This window comes from Coregonus lavaretus (assembly GCF_964263955.1).
Source record: "Coregonus lavaretus genome assembly, chromosome: 1".
Taxonomy (NCBI): Eukaryota; Metazoa; Chordata; class Actinopteri; order Salmoniformes; family Salmonidae; genus Coregonus; species Coregonus lavaretus.
In genome coordinates, this window is record NC_139988.1 from 74,364,266 (window position 1) to 74,380,704 (window position 16,439).

General features: G+C 44.8%; 1 protein-coding gene across 1 annotated transcript in view; it reads right to left on the reverse strand.

Annotated features, from left to right (window-relative positions):
* Positions 1 to 16,439, reverse strand: part of afap1l2 (actin filament associated protein 1-like 2) — a 207,698-nt gene that overhangs the window by 20,684 nt on the left and 170,575 nt on the right. The window contains exons 10-16 of the mRNA XM_084170096.1: positions 14,562 to 14,666; positions 12,638 to 12,849; positions 7,492 to 7,637; positions 7,296 to 7,410; positions 2,491 to 2,748; positions 862 to 1,216; positions 45 to 218 (exon numbers count right to left, since the gene is read on the reverse strand). Coding sequence (XP_084026222.1) covers positions 45 to 218; positions 862 to 1,216; positions 2,491 to 2,748; positions 7,296 to 7,410; positions 7,492 to 7,637; positions 12,638 to 12,849; positions 14,562 to 14,666 — 1,365 coding nt within the window. The remainder of the gene's footprint in view (positions 1 to 44; positions 219 to 861; positions 1,217 to 2,490; positions 2,749 to 7,295; positions 7,411 to 7,491; positions 7,638 to 12,637; positions 12,850 to 14,561; positions 14,667 to 16,439) is intronic.

Consider the following 16,439-nt stretch of genomic DNA (forward strand, 5'->3'; position numbering starts at 1 on the left):
GCTAACCATGTGTTGTGCTCCAACACAAGGGGTTGATGGTCTACCTTGGCAGGTGCTGAGTTCCTCCTTGGTCTCCCTCCTCTCCTTCTTCAGGTTGGCTAGGCCGCTTCTTATCTCTTCCTTCTCCCTCTCCAGCCGGTCACGCTCTTCCGTGTAAAGCCGCATGTCCGCCTCCGTTCTGTTCTTCCCCAGCTTTACCTCGATGGCCCCGGGGCAGGCTAGGAACCAAGAGGAAGAAGAGGAAACATCTCAATACCATCCTTTTTTATTTTTAAAGGAGATTAGCGGGAGTCGAGAGCGTTACTGCTCAACCAGACTCCGGCACATCTCAATACTATCTTCACATTTCAATATAATCAATAGAGTGTTTCTCTATCATTCTTTTCTTCTTTATTTTAAGTGTCTTTGCCTCCTCGCCTCATTCGTTTAGCTTTGCAATAATTTGATATATCTGAATACCCAATTGACCTCACAATATCCATATTGCTTTCACCTACATTTGACTGAAATTATATTGACTTTTGCACACTGACAGATAGCCCATAGGTGCATAGTTCAGGTAAAACATTCCACATGGGATGAATAGTGTATACTAACAAACACGTCTGTCTCAAGTTTATTGCCTGTCAGTTTGCACATCGTTCACTTTTTTAACTGTGTGTATAGACTATCCTAGCCTATACTAACAAAATAAACATTAATTCACTTTGATCGTAATGGGATCCACCTTAGGATAAACAAATAGATACATTTATAGTGTGCCGGTTTCCATCCACTCTGTGTAAAAAGTTTCTACTTGATTAGAGTGACTGTTCAATTACATTGCTTTCCAATTTCCTCTGTCTTTGGTTCATTTCTCACCTGTGGATAAGACTTTGGTCCTTTGGTCTCCACTGCTGGCACTCCGAAGTCTGAGAGGTTGGGGACTGTGAGGGGGAAGGCTGAATACAAGAGTGGTAGCTGCAGGACTCTGAGGGGTTTTGGGGGGCTGTATGTTAAGGGTGGTTGTGCTGGGGTCCTGGGGGTGCTGTATGCCTGGACTGGCCCTCCTCGGCATGTCTTGGCTGAGGAGGGAGGTCTTCTGAGTCAGGGTATGGGGCCGTAGAGGGCTGGGAGACAGGGGGCACTCCTGCTCAGGTCTGTTGGTGGGAGCAGTGGGATCCACTCCATTGTGGGATGGTGGAAGCTCTGATTCAGACTGGTTGCTCGAATCAACCTAGGAACGTAGATATACATTACATTTAATGAATTATTTTATCAACACGTACAAACATTTCTCGTTTTATTCTAACATTGTTCAAACCTTTGTATTAAAATCAGGGTTAAGCTTAATTCAATTCATATAATGAATTGATACTCACTGAATTTACTTAAGATATACACTACCGTTCAAAAGTTTAGGGTCACTTACAAATTTCATAAAAATAAATAAAAATTCATTAAAATAACATCAAATTGATCAGAAATACAGTGTAGATATTGTTAATGTTGTAAATGGCTATTGTAGCTGGAAATGGCTGATTTTTAATGGAATAGCTACATAGGCGTACAGAGGCCCATTATCAGCAACCATCAGTCCTGTCAACAGTGAAGAGGTGACTACGGGATGCTGACCTTCTAGGCAGAGATGTAAAGAAAAAGCCATATCTCAGACTGGCCAATAAAAAGAAAAGATATGGCTTTTTCTTTGCAACTCTGCTTAGAAGGTCAGCATCCCGGAGTCGCCTCTTCACTGTTGACGTTGAGACTGGTGTTTTGCGGGTACTATTTAATGAAGCTGCCAGTTGAGGACCTGTGAGGCACCTGTTTCTCAAACTAGACACTCTAATGTATTTGTCCTCTTGCTCAGTTGTGCACCGGGGCCTCCCACTCCTCTTTCTATTCTGGTTAGAGCCAGTTTGCGCTGTACAGCGTTGTACGAGATTTTCAGTTTCTTGGCAATTTCTCGCATGGAATAGCCTTCATTTCTCAGAACAAGAACAGACTGACGAGTTTCAGAATTAAGTTATTTGTTTCTGGCCATTTTGAGTCTGTAATCGAACCCACAATTGCTGATGCTCCAGATACTCGACTAGTCTCAAGAAGGCCAGTTTTATTGCTTGTTTACATTTTTTTTTTACATTAGCTCAGTTGGTAGAGCATGGCGTTTGCAATGCCAGGGTTGTGGGTTCGATTCCCACGGGGGGCCAGTATGAAAAAATGTATGCACTCACTAACTGTAAGTCGCTCTGGATAAGAGCGTCTGCTAAATGACAAAAATATCAATGTAAAATGATAAACTTGGATTAGCAAACACAACGTGCCATTGGAACACAGGACTGATGGTTGCTGATAATGGGCCTCTGTACGCCTATGTAGATATTCCATTAAAAATCAGCCGTTTCCAGCTACAAAAGCTACAACTTTTCCATACTGGCCCCCCGTGGGACATGATTACAATGGATCCTGTATTAGCCTTGGGTTTAGATCCTGAATGATTTGGTTCCATACCTGACTAGGGAGGTCCTGCTGCTCCTCAGGGGGGGTGGGTGAAGGGCGGGGGGGTTCTTTGTTTGGGGACCCTCTGCCACAGGATGTGTGGAGGAACGAGCGTACAGGAATGAGGTCCAAGTAAACCTTGTCTGTTGCAACCTGCCCTGCACTGTCCACCACCACCACATCGCCATCTTGACCGCACGGTCCAGTGCTGTCCTGACGACATTGACCACTGCTCTCCTGATCATCCAAAAGACCGCTCTCCTCTGCATCCTGTCATGGCAGGAACAGAGGGACACACAGCACTGAGACACTGTTTTTCCAGTCTCCCTACATCATTATGAGTGATGAGAGGTGTTTCAGACATAATTATGCATCATAGCGGCAGTTTTGAATTTTTTGCGCAGAGAAAGTTCAACCAATGACGTCAGTGGTTGATTGAGCCTGCAGTCTGATCCAAAAACAAATGGATTTATGTTTTGTAGCAATTATTGTGGCCTTAGTGTTTCACCAATTGCACAATCACTCTAGCAGCGAGTAGATATGGTTGTCCTTGTTCAATAGAGCCATTGCACTTGTCTCAACGATGTTCCTATCTGCCACGACATTGCAGGATATCTTGGTTGACAAATTTTCCCTGGCTTTGTAAAGACTACAGCCTGACGGGAGCCCTTCTTCCTTGTACAATGGTGTTCTTACCCTCGAAGGTGGGCTTTTCAAAACCGGGGCAGGACTAGTTTCTACAGGTTCACGGGAGCTATGTTACCGTGCACTGTCTATCCAAGATTATTAAATAAGTACAATGGCTGCTTCTGATGATTCATGAAGATTGATTGATTGATGAGAGGGGTGCTGAAGATGTTCTTCAGAACCTCCAAGATCAACTAGCGGCAGCAGCCTAGGAGGGCAAATGACATTGTTGTTTTTTCTGTAAAAATCTCTCTTTTTACATGAGGCAGTGTTGTTCAGTACAGTATAATTTTGTGATTGATTCGGCCATAACAGAGACCACTACAAGTTAAGCTAGCCAAGTTGAGCTAGCTAGCTTTGTTTGCTACACCCAAAATGTACTGTTGCCTAACGTTACAGCCTCAGTGCATCTCATTAGGAGCAAAAATGTATAAATGTTTTGATGATGATGACGAAGAGTAAAGGAATGACCAATCAAGTTGTAGAAACATCTCAAGGATGATCAATGGAAACAGGATACACATGAGCTCAATTTCGAGTCTCATAGCAAAGGGTCTGAATAATTATGTAAATAAAGTCTTCCTGTTTTTAATTTTTAATGATTTGCTAACATTTCTAAAAACCTGTTTTCGTTTTGTCATTATGGGGTATTGTGTGTAGATTTATATATATATATATATATATATATATATATATATATATATATATATATATATATATTTTTTTTTTTAAATACGTTTTAGAATAAGGCTGTAACGTAACAAAATGTGGAAAAAGTCAAGGTGTCTGAATAATTTCCGAATGCACTGTATATCCACTAGTTCCAATATATTCATGATATTCGTGATTTCCTTAAGTGCATGAGGGTGATAGTTTGTATGTGATTTCCTTTACGGTACATTGAGGTATTTAAAACCGTATTATAATCTCGTACCATAATAATAGTCTTGTATTGCTTATAGGATCATCATTATTTAGACCGTATAGATTAATGAGACAAATCTGTTTATGGTCCAATAACATATTTCAAATAATCCATCTTCCTTGATCTGTTCGAACAATTTGCACATTCTGATAAAAATAGTTGTTAATTAATATGATCACCCCTTTTGAGTTTCTTTGCCCATGGGAGAAGTATACCCCCCCCCCCCCCCCCCAGTCCCTTTTCCACGCAACATAATCTAAAGTTGTTGAATGAGTATCCTGTAAACAATAGATATTATATTCCTTGTCTTTTAGCCAGGTAAATATTGATGGTCTTTCCATATTATCTGCTAAGCCTTTACAATTATACAGTGAGGGAAAAAAGTATTTGATCCCCTGCTGATTTTGTACATTTGCCCACTGACAAAGAAATTATCAGTCTATAATTTTAATGGTAGGTTTATTTGAACAGTGAGAGACAGAATAATAACACAAAAATCCAGAAAAACGCATGTCAAAAATGTTATAAATTGATTTGCATTTTAATGAGGGAAATAAGTATTTGACCCCCTCTCAATCAGAAACATTTCTGGCTCCCAGGTGTCTTTTATACAGGTAACGAGCTGAGATTAGGAGCACACTCTTAAAGGGAGTGCTCCTAATCTCAGTTTGTTACCTGTATAAATGACACCTGTCCACAGAAGCAATCAATCAATCAGATTCCAAACTCTCCACCATGGCCAAGACCAAAGAGCTCTCCAAGGATGTCAGGGACAAGATTGTAGACCTACACAAGGCTGGAATGGGCTACAAGACCATCGCCAAGCAGCTTGGTGAGAAGGTGACAACAGTTGGTGTGATTATTCGCAAATGGAAGAAACACAAAATAACTCCCTCGGCCTGGGGCTCCATGCAAGATCTTACCTTGTGGAGTTAAAATGATCATGAGAACGGTGAGGAATCAGCCCAGAACTATACGGGAGGATCTTGTCAATGATCTCAAGGCTGCTGGTACCATAGTCACCAAGAAAACAATTGGTAACACACTACGCCGTGAAGGACTGAAATCCTGCAGCGCCCACAACGTCCCCATGCTCAAGAAAGCACATTTACAGGCCCGTCTGAAGTTTGCCAATGAACATCTGAATGATTCAGAGGAGAACTGGGTGAAAGTGTTGTGGTCAGATGAGACTTCACCGCATCAAAGGGACGATGGACGGGGCCATGTACCGTCAAATCTTGGGTGAGAACCTCCTTCCCTCAGCCAGGTCATTGAAAATGGGTCGTGGATGGGTATTCCAGCATGACAATGACCCAAAACACACGGCCAAGGCAACAAAGGAGTGGCTCAAGAAGAAGCACATTAAGGTCCTGGAGTGGCCTAGCCAGTCTCCAGACCTTAATCCCATAGAAAATATATGTGTTGGGAGCTGAAGGTTCGAGTTGCCAAACGTCAGCTTTGAAACCTTAATGACTTGCAAATGAAATCTGCAAAGAGGAGTGGGACAAAATCCCTCCTGAGATGTGTGCAAACCTGGTGGCCAACTACAAGAAACGTCTGACCTCTGTGATTGCCAACAAGGGTTTTGCCACCAAGTACTAAATCATGTTTTGCAGAGGGGTCAAATACTTATTTCCCTCATTAAAATGCAAATCAATTCATAACATTTTTGACATGCGTTTTTCTGGATTGTTTTGTTGTTATTCTGTCTCTCACTGTTCCAATAAACCTACCATTAAAATTATAGACTGATCATGTCTTTGTCAGTGGGCAAACGTACAAAATCAGCAGGGGATCAAATACTTTTTTCCCTCACTGTAGCTACCTCAATTACCTCGTACCCCTGCACATCGACTCGGTACTGGTACTCCCTGTATTTGTAAGTCGCTCTGGATAAGAGCGTCTGCTAAATGACGTAAATGTAAATGTATATAGCCATGTTACTTTTACTTCATATTGTTATTCATTATTCACTGTGTATAAATCTTTTGTGTCACCATTTTTATTTAATTTTTTATCATTATCTTAACTCTGCATTGTTGGAAAAGGACCCATAAGCATTTCACTGTTAGTCTACACCTGTTGTTTACAGGTGACAAATACAATTTGATTTGAGTTGTAAGCATACTAGGCATTCTATATTAAACTACATCAGCCTAACTGAATATGGATGTTGTGTTGGCTGAATGTTCCAGGCAGTGTCCTGAATGTTCTTCAGTTGGTGACCTTCATCTTATGTTTGGTCAATGGCAGTTGGTTTAGTAGGCGTTGGCGCTGTAGCGCTGTTGGCAGGGATGTTGGGTTTGGGGAGCTGTGACTTTGGCTGCTTGTAGACCACTGTCTTGTCCTTTCTTCATTAGGGGGTCCTGCGTGCTCTGGGCATTACTGACTCAAATGAACGAAATTAGTCGAAAGATTAATTATTTTGACTGAACTAGTCAAAAAGACCTGAGCTTCCCCTCACTAAAAGATATGAGACAACCTAAACCATCTAAACTGGAAAAATCATTTCAGTAACGGGTGCAATTTGTAACAGATTGGATTAGTTTAGAAATATGTATGTTATTTATATTTGAGTAGCATAAGATTAATTCATCAAACATGCAAAAACATAAATACTGAAATAAACAATTCTAAAAATCAACCAGCAATAGAACATGCTGAGAAATATGATAATGATGGGCGTGATTTTTGTTTAACACTGGCTATTAACATCAACACTGGGGTTATTTTACACCAATTAGTGTTAATTTAACACTGGTATCAACACTAGAAATGTAACACTGAAAAATCAACGCTAGGTAACACTGGCCAACTTGCTGTGAGCAAATGTAGCACGTATCAACCCACTCAGAGATACATTATGTTTCCATTAGCTCTCTGCACTCCAAACTAGAGAACACCCAGAAAGAGCAAGAAGCTATACACACTCAGCTATACACACCCCATACACACTCAGGTTGTATAACTGATGTACAACACATTGGACACAACAGATATTTCTGTGATACAACAGTGAGTTTGTCTGCACACAAATGTTTACACAACCATTGTGCTGTGTGTCTCAACAACCGTTGTGTAACCTTTGCTGTGCAGACAAACTTGCTGTTGTGTCAAATGGGTTGTGCATCAGTGGTACAAACTGTGTGTATGTGGCCAAAATAATACTCTTGAATGTGTTGTTGTATTGATGTAGTGAGCTCACCTCTTGTTCGCCCTCTATAGAAGCCACATCGTCATATATGTCATCTGAACCGTGGGGGGCCGAGGAAAGGCTGTCTATGTAGGTGCTAGGCTCTGAGTACCTCCTCTGCATCAGACTGAAGAATACACACACATATTACTGTATAAGCTCTCTCTCTCTCACACACACACACACACACTGTGATAAATTGACTCACTACAAGGAGGTCTTGGCTGCATTGACTATGCTGGAGATCCTTTCGGAGTTGACATAATCATAGGTGAGTTCTTCAGGGTCTGTCTTAGTCCCAGTCTGGGATAGCAGAAGACCCAGCCAGTGACCCATATCAGCTGACGACTTGGCCTGGGAGTGGAAAGGGGCATAGAGGAGAGGACAGGGGAAGAGGGGAGGAGAGATGGTAGCAGAGAGGACAGAAGAGGAGAGGAGTGGAGAGGAGGGGGAGAGGAGGGGAAAGAGTAGAGGAGCAGAAAGTATTTGATCCCCTGCTGATTTTGTACGTTTGCCCACTGACAAAGACATGATCAGTCTATCATTTTAATGGTAGGTTTATTTGAACAGTGAGAGACAGAATAACAACAAAAAAATCCAGAAAAAACGCAATATTATAAATTGATGTGCATTTTAATGAGAGAAATAAGTATTTGACCCCTCTGCAAAACATGACTTAGTACTTGGTGGCAAAACCCTTGTTGGCAATCACAGAGGTCAGACGTTTCTTGTAGTTGGCCACCAGGTTTGCACACATCTCAGGAGGGATTTTGTCCCACTCTTCTTTGCAGATCTTCTCCAAGTCATTAAGGTTTCGAGGCTGACGTTTGGCAACTCGAACCTTCAGCTCCCTCCACATATTTTCTATGGGATTAAGGTCTGGAGACTGGCTAGGCCACTCCAGGACCTTAATGTGCTTCTTCTTGAGCCACTCCTTTGTTGCCTTGGCCGTGTGTTTTGGGTCATTGCCGTGCTGGAATACCCATCCACGACCCATTTTCAATGCCCTGGCTGAGGGAAGGAGGTTCTCACCCATGATTTGACGGTACATGGCCCCATCCATCGTCCCTTTGATGCGGTGAAGTTGTCCTGTCCCCTTAGCAGAAAAACACCCCCAAAGCATAATGTTTACACCTCCATGTTTGACGGTGGGGATGGTGTTCTTAGGGTCATAGGCAGCATTCCTCCTCCTCCAAACATGGCAAGTTGAGTTGATGCCAAAGAGCTCGATTTTGGTCTCATCTGACCACAAAACTTTCACCCAGTTCTCCTCTGAATCATTCAGATGTTCATTGGCAGACTTCAGACGGGCATGTGTATGTGCTTTCTTGAGCAGGGGGACGTTGCGGGCGCTTCAGGATTTCAGTCCTTCACGGCGTAGTGTGTTTCCAATTGTTTTCTTGGTGACTATGGTCCCAGCTGCCTTGAGATCATTGACAAGATCCTCCCGTATATTTCTGGGCTGATTCCTCACCGTTCTCATGATAATTTTAACTCCACGAGGTGAGATCTTGCATGGAGCCCCAGGCCGAGGGAGATTGACAGTTCTTTTGTGTTTCTTCCATTTGCGAATAATCACACCAACTGTTGTCACCTTCTCACCAAGCTGCTTGGCGATGGTATTGTAGCCCATTCCAGCCTTGTATAGGTCTACAAACTTGTCCCTGACATCCTTGGAGAGCTCTTTGGTCTTGGCCATGGTGGAGAGTTTGGAATCTGATTGATTGATTGCTTCTGTGGACAGGTGTCTTTTATACAGGTAACAAACTGAGATTAGGAGCACTCCCTTTAAGAGTGTGCTCCTAATCTCAGCTCTTTACCTGTATAAAAGACACCTGGGAGCCAGAAATCTTTCTGATTGAGAGGGGGTCAAATACTTATTTCCCTCATTAAAATGCAAATCAATTTATAACATTTTTGACATTCGTTTTTCTGGATTTTTTTGTTGTTATTCTGTCTCTCACTGTTCAAATAAACCTACCATTAAAATTATAGACTGATCATTTCTTTGTCAGTGGGCAAACGTACAAAATCAGCAGGGGATCAAATACTTTTTTCCTCACTGTACATGTTTGTCACGCCCTGACTTATGGGACTCTAGTATTTTGAGTGTGGGTGTGGAGATCTATGTCATTATTTCCATGTTCACATTCTAGTTATTGTATTTCTATGTTTGGCCGGGTGTGATTCCCAATCAGAGGTAGCTGTCGTTTGTTGTCTCTGATTGGGGATCATACTTAGGCAGCCTGTTTGCAATCATTAGTTGTGGGATCTTGTTCCGTGTTAGAGGCTTGTATTGTGTTTAGCCAGAAGACTTCACGTTACGTTGTTTTGTTGTTTTGTTCGTGTTTATCGTTGAAATAAACATGTATGCATTTCACGCTGCGCCTTGGTCTGACCCGTCCTTAAACGAACGTGACAGAAGATCCCACCAAACACGGACCAAGCAGCGTGCCCAGGAGCAAACACCCTGGACTCAGGTGGGGAAGATTTGGTCTTGGGAGGAGATATTTGCGGGGAAGGGACCCTGTGAGAAGAAGGAAGCCCAGGCAGGAGTGGAGCAATGGCAACACAGAAGGCGCCGGCCGAGGAGGAAGCCCGAGAGGCAGTCCCAAGAAAAAAAAATTGGGGGGCTAAAGGGGTGGTCGGGGAGCGAGAGAGAAGAGCCCTGACCATTGCACCCGGTGGGTTTCCAGGTTGAGTCCCTACGACCATGGGAAGAAGAGTGGGAACAGTTTTATACTGAGGAGTCGGAGGATGACGACGATGAGTTTCTGTTCCCTAACTCGTGGGGGCTCCCGGAGGAGTCCTCACTGGAGGAGGAGTGCCGAGAGAGAGAGAGAAGGATCGGATCTGCAGGGTAAGAGAGGAGGCCACCACATTACAGGGGCTGATAGCAAGAATAGAGCGGGAGAGTTCCATTCAAGAGGAGGCACTGCAGGAGGCTCGTAGGGAGAAGGAGGAGGTAGATGCACGGAGAGAGGAGCTGGTTAGGCAACATAAGGAGCGTGGGTTAATAGAGGAACCCATGTATGCAGAGATACGCACTGTATCGCCAATGCGCATGCACAGCCCAGTGCGTTCTGTGCCAGCGCCCCGCATGTGTCCTGCGAAAGTGGGCAGCCAGCCAGGACGGGTTGTGCCGGCTCAACGCTCCTGGTCTCCAGTGCACCTCACCAGTCCGGCCCGGCCCGTGCCTGCTCCCCGCACCAAGCCAGTGGTGCGTGTCGCCAGTCCGGCCCGGCCCATACCTGCTCCCCGCACCAAGCCAGTGGTGTGTGTTCCCAGTCCGGCCCGGCCCGTTCCTGCTCCTCGCACCAGACCTGTGGTGCGTGTTCCCAGTCCGGCCCGGCCCGTTCCTGCTCCTCGCACCAGACCTGTGGTGCGTGTCTCCAGTCCGGCCCGGCCCGTTCCTGCTCCTCGCACCAGACCTGTGGTGCGTGTCTCCAGTCCGGCCCGGCCCGTTCCTGCTCCTCGCACCAGACCAGTGGTGCGTGTTTCCAGTCCGGCCCGGCCCGTTCCTGCTCCCCGCACCAAGCCATTGGTGCGTGTTCCCAGTCCGGCCTGTTCCTCGAACCAGACCAGTGTTGCGTGTTCCCAGTCCGGCCCGGCCCGTTCCTGTTCCTCGCACCAGGCCAGTGGTGCATGTTCCCAGTCTGGTACGGCCCGTGCCTGCTCCCCGCACCAAGCCAGTGGTGTGTGTCCCCAGTCCGGTCCGGCCCGTTCCTGCTCCTCGCACCAGACCAGTGGTGCGTGTTCCCAGTCCGGTACATTTACATTTACATTTTAGTCATTTAGCAGACGCTCTTATCCAGAGCGACTTACAGTTAGTGAATACATATATATATATATATATTTTATACTTGCCCCCCGTGGGAATCAAACCCACAACCCTGGCATTGCAAACGCCATGCTCTATCAACTGAGCTACACCCCTGCCGGCCATTCCCTCCCCTACCCTGGACGACGCTGGGCCAATTGTGCGCCGCCCATGAGTCTCCCGGTCGCGGCCGGCTGCGACAGAGCCTGGATTCGAACCAGGATCTCTAGTGGCACAGTTAGCACTGCGATGCAGTGCCTTAGACCACTGCGCCACTCAGGAGACGGCCCATGCCTGCTCCCCGCACCAAGCCAGTGGTGCGTGTCGCCAGTCCGGCCCGTTCCTGCTCCTCGCACCAAGCCAGTGGTGCGTGTTCCTAGTCCGGCACGGCCCGTGCCCGTTCCACCGGTCAGCAGCTCCACTCCGGAGCCAGACAGTCCGCTCCACCAGTGCACAGTCCAGCTCCGGTCAGCAGCTCCAGTCCGGAGCCAGAGCAGTCCGCTCCACCGGTGTCCAGTCCAGCTCCGGTCAGCGGCTCCAGTCCAGACCCAGACGTCAGCCCCTCTCCAGGTTCGGGGTCTCCCACACCAGGGTCCAGACAGGGCTTGGTACATCGTGGGAGGAAGGAGAGGGGAAGCAGCGCGCCGAGGTCCAGACCAGACCAGGGGCGCAACGGGGGAGGCTGAGAGAATGTGGTTGTCACGCCCGGAGCCGGATCCGCCTCCGAGGTGGAATGCCCACCCGGACCCTACCCTGTTATGTCAGGTTTGTGCGGTCGGTGTCCGCACCTTTGGGGGGGGTACTGTCACGCCCTGACTTATGGGACTCTAGTATGTTGAGTCAGGGTGTGGAGATCTATGTCATTATTTCCATGTTCACATTCTAGTTATTGTATTTCTATGTTTGGCCGGGTGTGATTCCCAATCAGAGGCAGCTGTCGCTCGTTGTCTCTGATTGGGGATCATACTTAGGCAGCCTGTTTGCAATCATTAGTTGTGTGATCTTGTTCCGTGTTAGAGGCTTGTATTGTGTTTAGCCTGAGGACTTCACGTTACCTTGTTTTGTTCGTGTTTATCGTTGAAATAAACATGTATGCATTTCACGCTGCGCCTTGGTCTGACCCGTCCTTAAACGAACATGACAATGTTCTTCACCACAACAACATTGGGCCAATCCAAAGAGTGGTTCCACACCCTGTGTCTGTGCGATGTGTGTCTGGCGGGTGGGGTTTGGTGTGTGCGTGCATTTCTAGAATGGGGACTGTTCTCAGTAAGTATATGGGAGAGGGACAGGGGCCAGGTTCTCATATGAGGTCAACTCCTGCTGTACTAGGGACTTAGTAAAGGGCTTTTACAAGAGCTGTCCTGATTACTGATTTCCATGGAATTATAAATTATATGTAATGGTACAACATGCAATAATACAGTGTCAAGGCCAAAGATGTGTGTGTCTGTGTGTGTGCGTTCATTTGTGTGTGCATATCATCTCTCTCTCTACCCCAAAGCCCTCCCCTTGCCTACCTCCCCCCTCCTACCTCTAGCGTGGCTAGCTGTACCCCATCCATCTGGATCCGGAAGGAGTAGAGGTGCTCAGGGCTGGGGTTTGGCAGGACCATGCATCCCTCCAGAGGCACAGGCTGCTGGGCCACTTTAGTCTTGCCCTTGTCCTGGTAAAACCCCAGCTGCCCATTTTTTATCAGACACCAGCGGCTCCTCCACTGACTGTTTACCAGCACGTTGAGGTAACCTGAAAGAGAGACCATATTGTTATATGTTTACTTTGGCAATGTAAGTTTAACTTGCCATATCAATTAAGTCTACTGAATTGAATTAAATTGTGTGGTGAGGGACAGAGAGAGGGGAGATTGTGAGCGAGAGAGGGTGAAAGAGAGAATTTGATATCCCTGTTATTACTGTACTGTACTACTAATTGTGATCATTCATTGTATATTATACTTTCCTGTCCGTCATAATATATTTAATAGGTTCCTATGGGCCTTTTGCAACCAGCATTGGGCACCATATCACCGCAGGAATCTCTGGTTAAACCATCAATAAGCGCTAAGATCACCCGCACAGCTGATCTCAATTGCAACCACTAACGGCCATTGTATTACACTCCGTAAAGCTGATGTGGGTGTTAACGTTAAGTTGTGGTTGCTGCCAACATTTTTCTAGATATTTCCGTCCTCTGGTGGGTATTATCATTGGTACAAATAAAACCTCCTCTTTGAGCAGACTAAGAGTGAGTTATCTATTTGCCAATCATTCCATACAACTGAAATAAAGTATTTCCTAATTTACCACGGCAAATCTACAGTGGCAATTTACTCTGCACATTTTTTGAATGGAAAACTCATGTTGGTGTACATACTTTTTCATTTCCAATTTATGTAATACATTAATAACAACTTGTCTTAATACAGTATGGTCATTTCTTATCAAGGGGTGAATAATAAATAAATAAATATCCCTGAACTGTCCACACCTAAAATTTGTAACCATAAACAGCCAATCATGATTGAGTTAATATAATCTCTGTTTTCATTCAATCATCGTCTAATAAAAATATTTCAAATGACACAAATTATATTCTAATTAAGTTGAAATTCAAGATGAAATGTTTGTATGAAATATAATCCTATATTCTTACAATAAGTATTTTATATGAATTACCAGCCTTGCGATTTTCAATGTTACCGATAGGTCAATACTTTTTGTGGGGCAGGAGTAGAGAACCTAGACACAGCTGTCTAGTATCAGACTCGCTTGACACGGTAACAACATGAGATCAACTGATCTGCTGGTTTAGTCTGGGTTTTCAGTCGCAAGGAAGTTTATTTTAACATGCAGGTGCATATAATCTCCCGTTAGTAGCATTTTAAGAAATCCAGCACTTATACACAGCTGCACGTTAAGTTCTGCCTCATGGTTGCAATTGGCCCTCTATGTTTGCTTTGAGAATGTAAGATTTAGAGGAGGCTGGTGGGTGGAGGTATAGGAGGATGGGCACATCGTAATCAATGGAATAGAATAAATGGAAAGGTATTAAACATATAAACCACATTGTTTCCATGTGGAATACTGTTCCATTACTTTCATTGCAGCCATTACAATGAGCCCATCCTCCGATATCTTCACCCACCAGCCACCCCTGGTAAGATTATGGAATTTCATGCCAATAAAGGTCAACAAATTGAAATGAAAGAGGGAGGGGAAAGGAAAGTGAAGGCCAGATAGATAAGAGGGGATGACAGAGACAGAGAGCAGGTGAATAAGGAGACAAGAAAAATAAAGTGAAAAAGAAAGAGAGATAGGGCTGGATTCAAACAAACCGCAATATGCAGTCATCGTACTGCATTGCGGTTTGTTTGAATCCTTTCCAGTGACTTTGGTTGTACTGTATGTTGGCAGGGGTAATGGCTAATGTGCCTAGCCCTAGAGGCCCTCTCCATTTACCTGAGGTGTCGACACATTTCTCTGGACTGTCTAAGGAAGAGGTCTTCTTCTTGCCAATGTTCATTAAGTTACTGAATTTCAGGCCTGCACTGTATTTCTTCTTCACTGTAAAGGATGAAGGCAGAAAGGTTCTAAACCAAGAGACCCAACAACAACATTTTGGTATATACAGTGAGGGAAAAAAGTATTTGATCCCCTGCTGATTTTGTACGTTTGCCCACTGACAAAGAAAAGATCAGTTTGTAATTTTAATGGTAGGTTTATTTGAACAGTGAGAGACATAAAAAAAATCCAGAAAAACACATGTCAAAAATGTTATAAATTGATTTGCATTTTAATGAGGGAAATAAGTATTTGACCCCCTCTCAATCAGAAAGATTTCTGGCTCCCAAGTGTCTATTATACAGGTAATGAGCTGAGATTAGGAGCACACTCTTAAAGGGAGTGCTCCTAATCTCAGTTTGTTACCTGTATAAAAGACACCTGTACACAGAAGCAATCAATCAATCCGATCCCAAACTCTCCACCATGGCCAAGACCAAAGAGCTCTCCAAGGATGTCAGGGACAAGATTGTAGACCTACACAAGGCTGGAATGGGCTACAAGACCATCGCCAAGCAGCTTGGTGAGAAGGTGACAACAGTTGGTGCGATTATTCGCAAATGGAAGAAACACAAAATAACTGTCAATCTCCCTCGGCCTGGGGCTCCATGCAAGATCTCACCTCGTGGAGTTAAAATGATCATGAGAACGGTGAGGAATCAGCCCAGAACTACACGGGAGGATCTTGTCAATGATCTCAAGGCAGCTGGGACCATAGTCACCAAGAAAACAATTGGTAACACACTACGCCGTGAAGGACTGAAATCCTGCAGCGCCCGCAAGGTTCCCCTGCTCAAGAAAGCACATATACAGGCCCGTCTGAAGTTTGCCAATGAACATCTGAATGATTCAGAGGAGAACTGGGTGAAAGTGTTGTGGTCAGATGAGACCAAATCGAACTCTTTGGCATCAGCTCAACTCGACGTGTTTGGAGGAGGAGGAATGCAGCCTATGACCCCAAGAACACCATCCCCACCGTCAAACATGGAGGTGGAAACATTATGCTTTGGGGGTGTTTTTCTGCTAAGGGGACAGGACAACTTCACCGCATCAAAGGGACGATGGACGGGGCCATGTACCGTCAAATCTTGGGTGAGAACCTCCTTCCCTCAGCCAGGGCATTGAAAATGGGTTGTGGATGGATATTCCAGCATGACAATGACCCAAAACACACGGTCAAGGCAACAAAGGAGTGGCTCAAGAAGAAGCACATTAAGGTCCTGGAGTGGCCTAGCCAGTCTCCAGACCTTAATCCCATAGAAAATCTGTGGAGGGAGCTGAAGGTTCGAGTTGCCAAACATCAGCCTCGAAACCTTAATGACTTGGAGAAGATCTGCAAAGAGGCGTGGGACAAAATCCCTCCTGAGATGTGTGCAAACCTGGTGGCCAACTACAAGAAACGTCTGACCTCTGTGATTGCCAACAAGGGTTTTGCCACCAAGTACTAAGTCATGTTTTGCAGAGGGGTCAAATACTTATTTCCCTCATTAAAATGCAAATCAATTTATTCTGGTTTTTCTGGATTGTTTTGTTGTTATTCTGTCTCTCACTGTTCCAATAAACCTACCATTAAAATTATAGACTGATCATGTCTTTGTCAGTGGGCAAACGTACAAAATCAGCAGGGGATCAAATACTTTTTCCCCTCACTGTACATGAAGTAGTCATGAATATGAACATTTGTAAATTGTGTTAAGATCATTACAAGAGTATATTTTTATAATCAAAGAGTATATTTTTATATTAATTCATAATCGTCAATCTCCCAAAATCGAT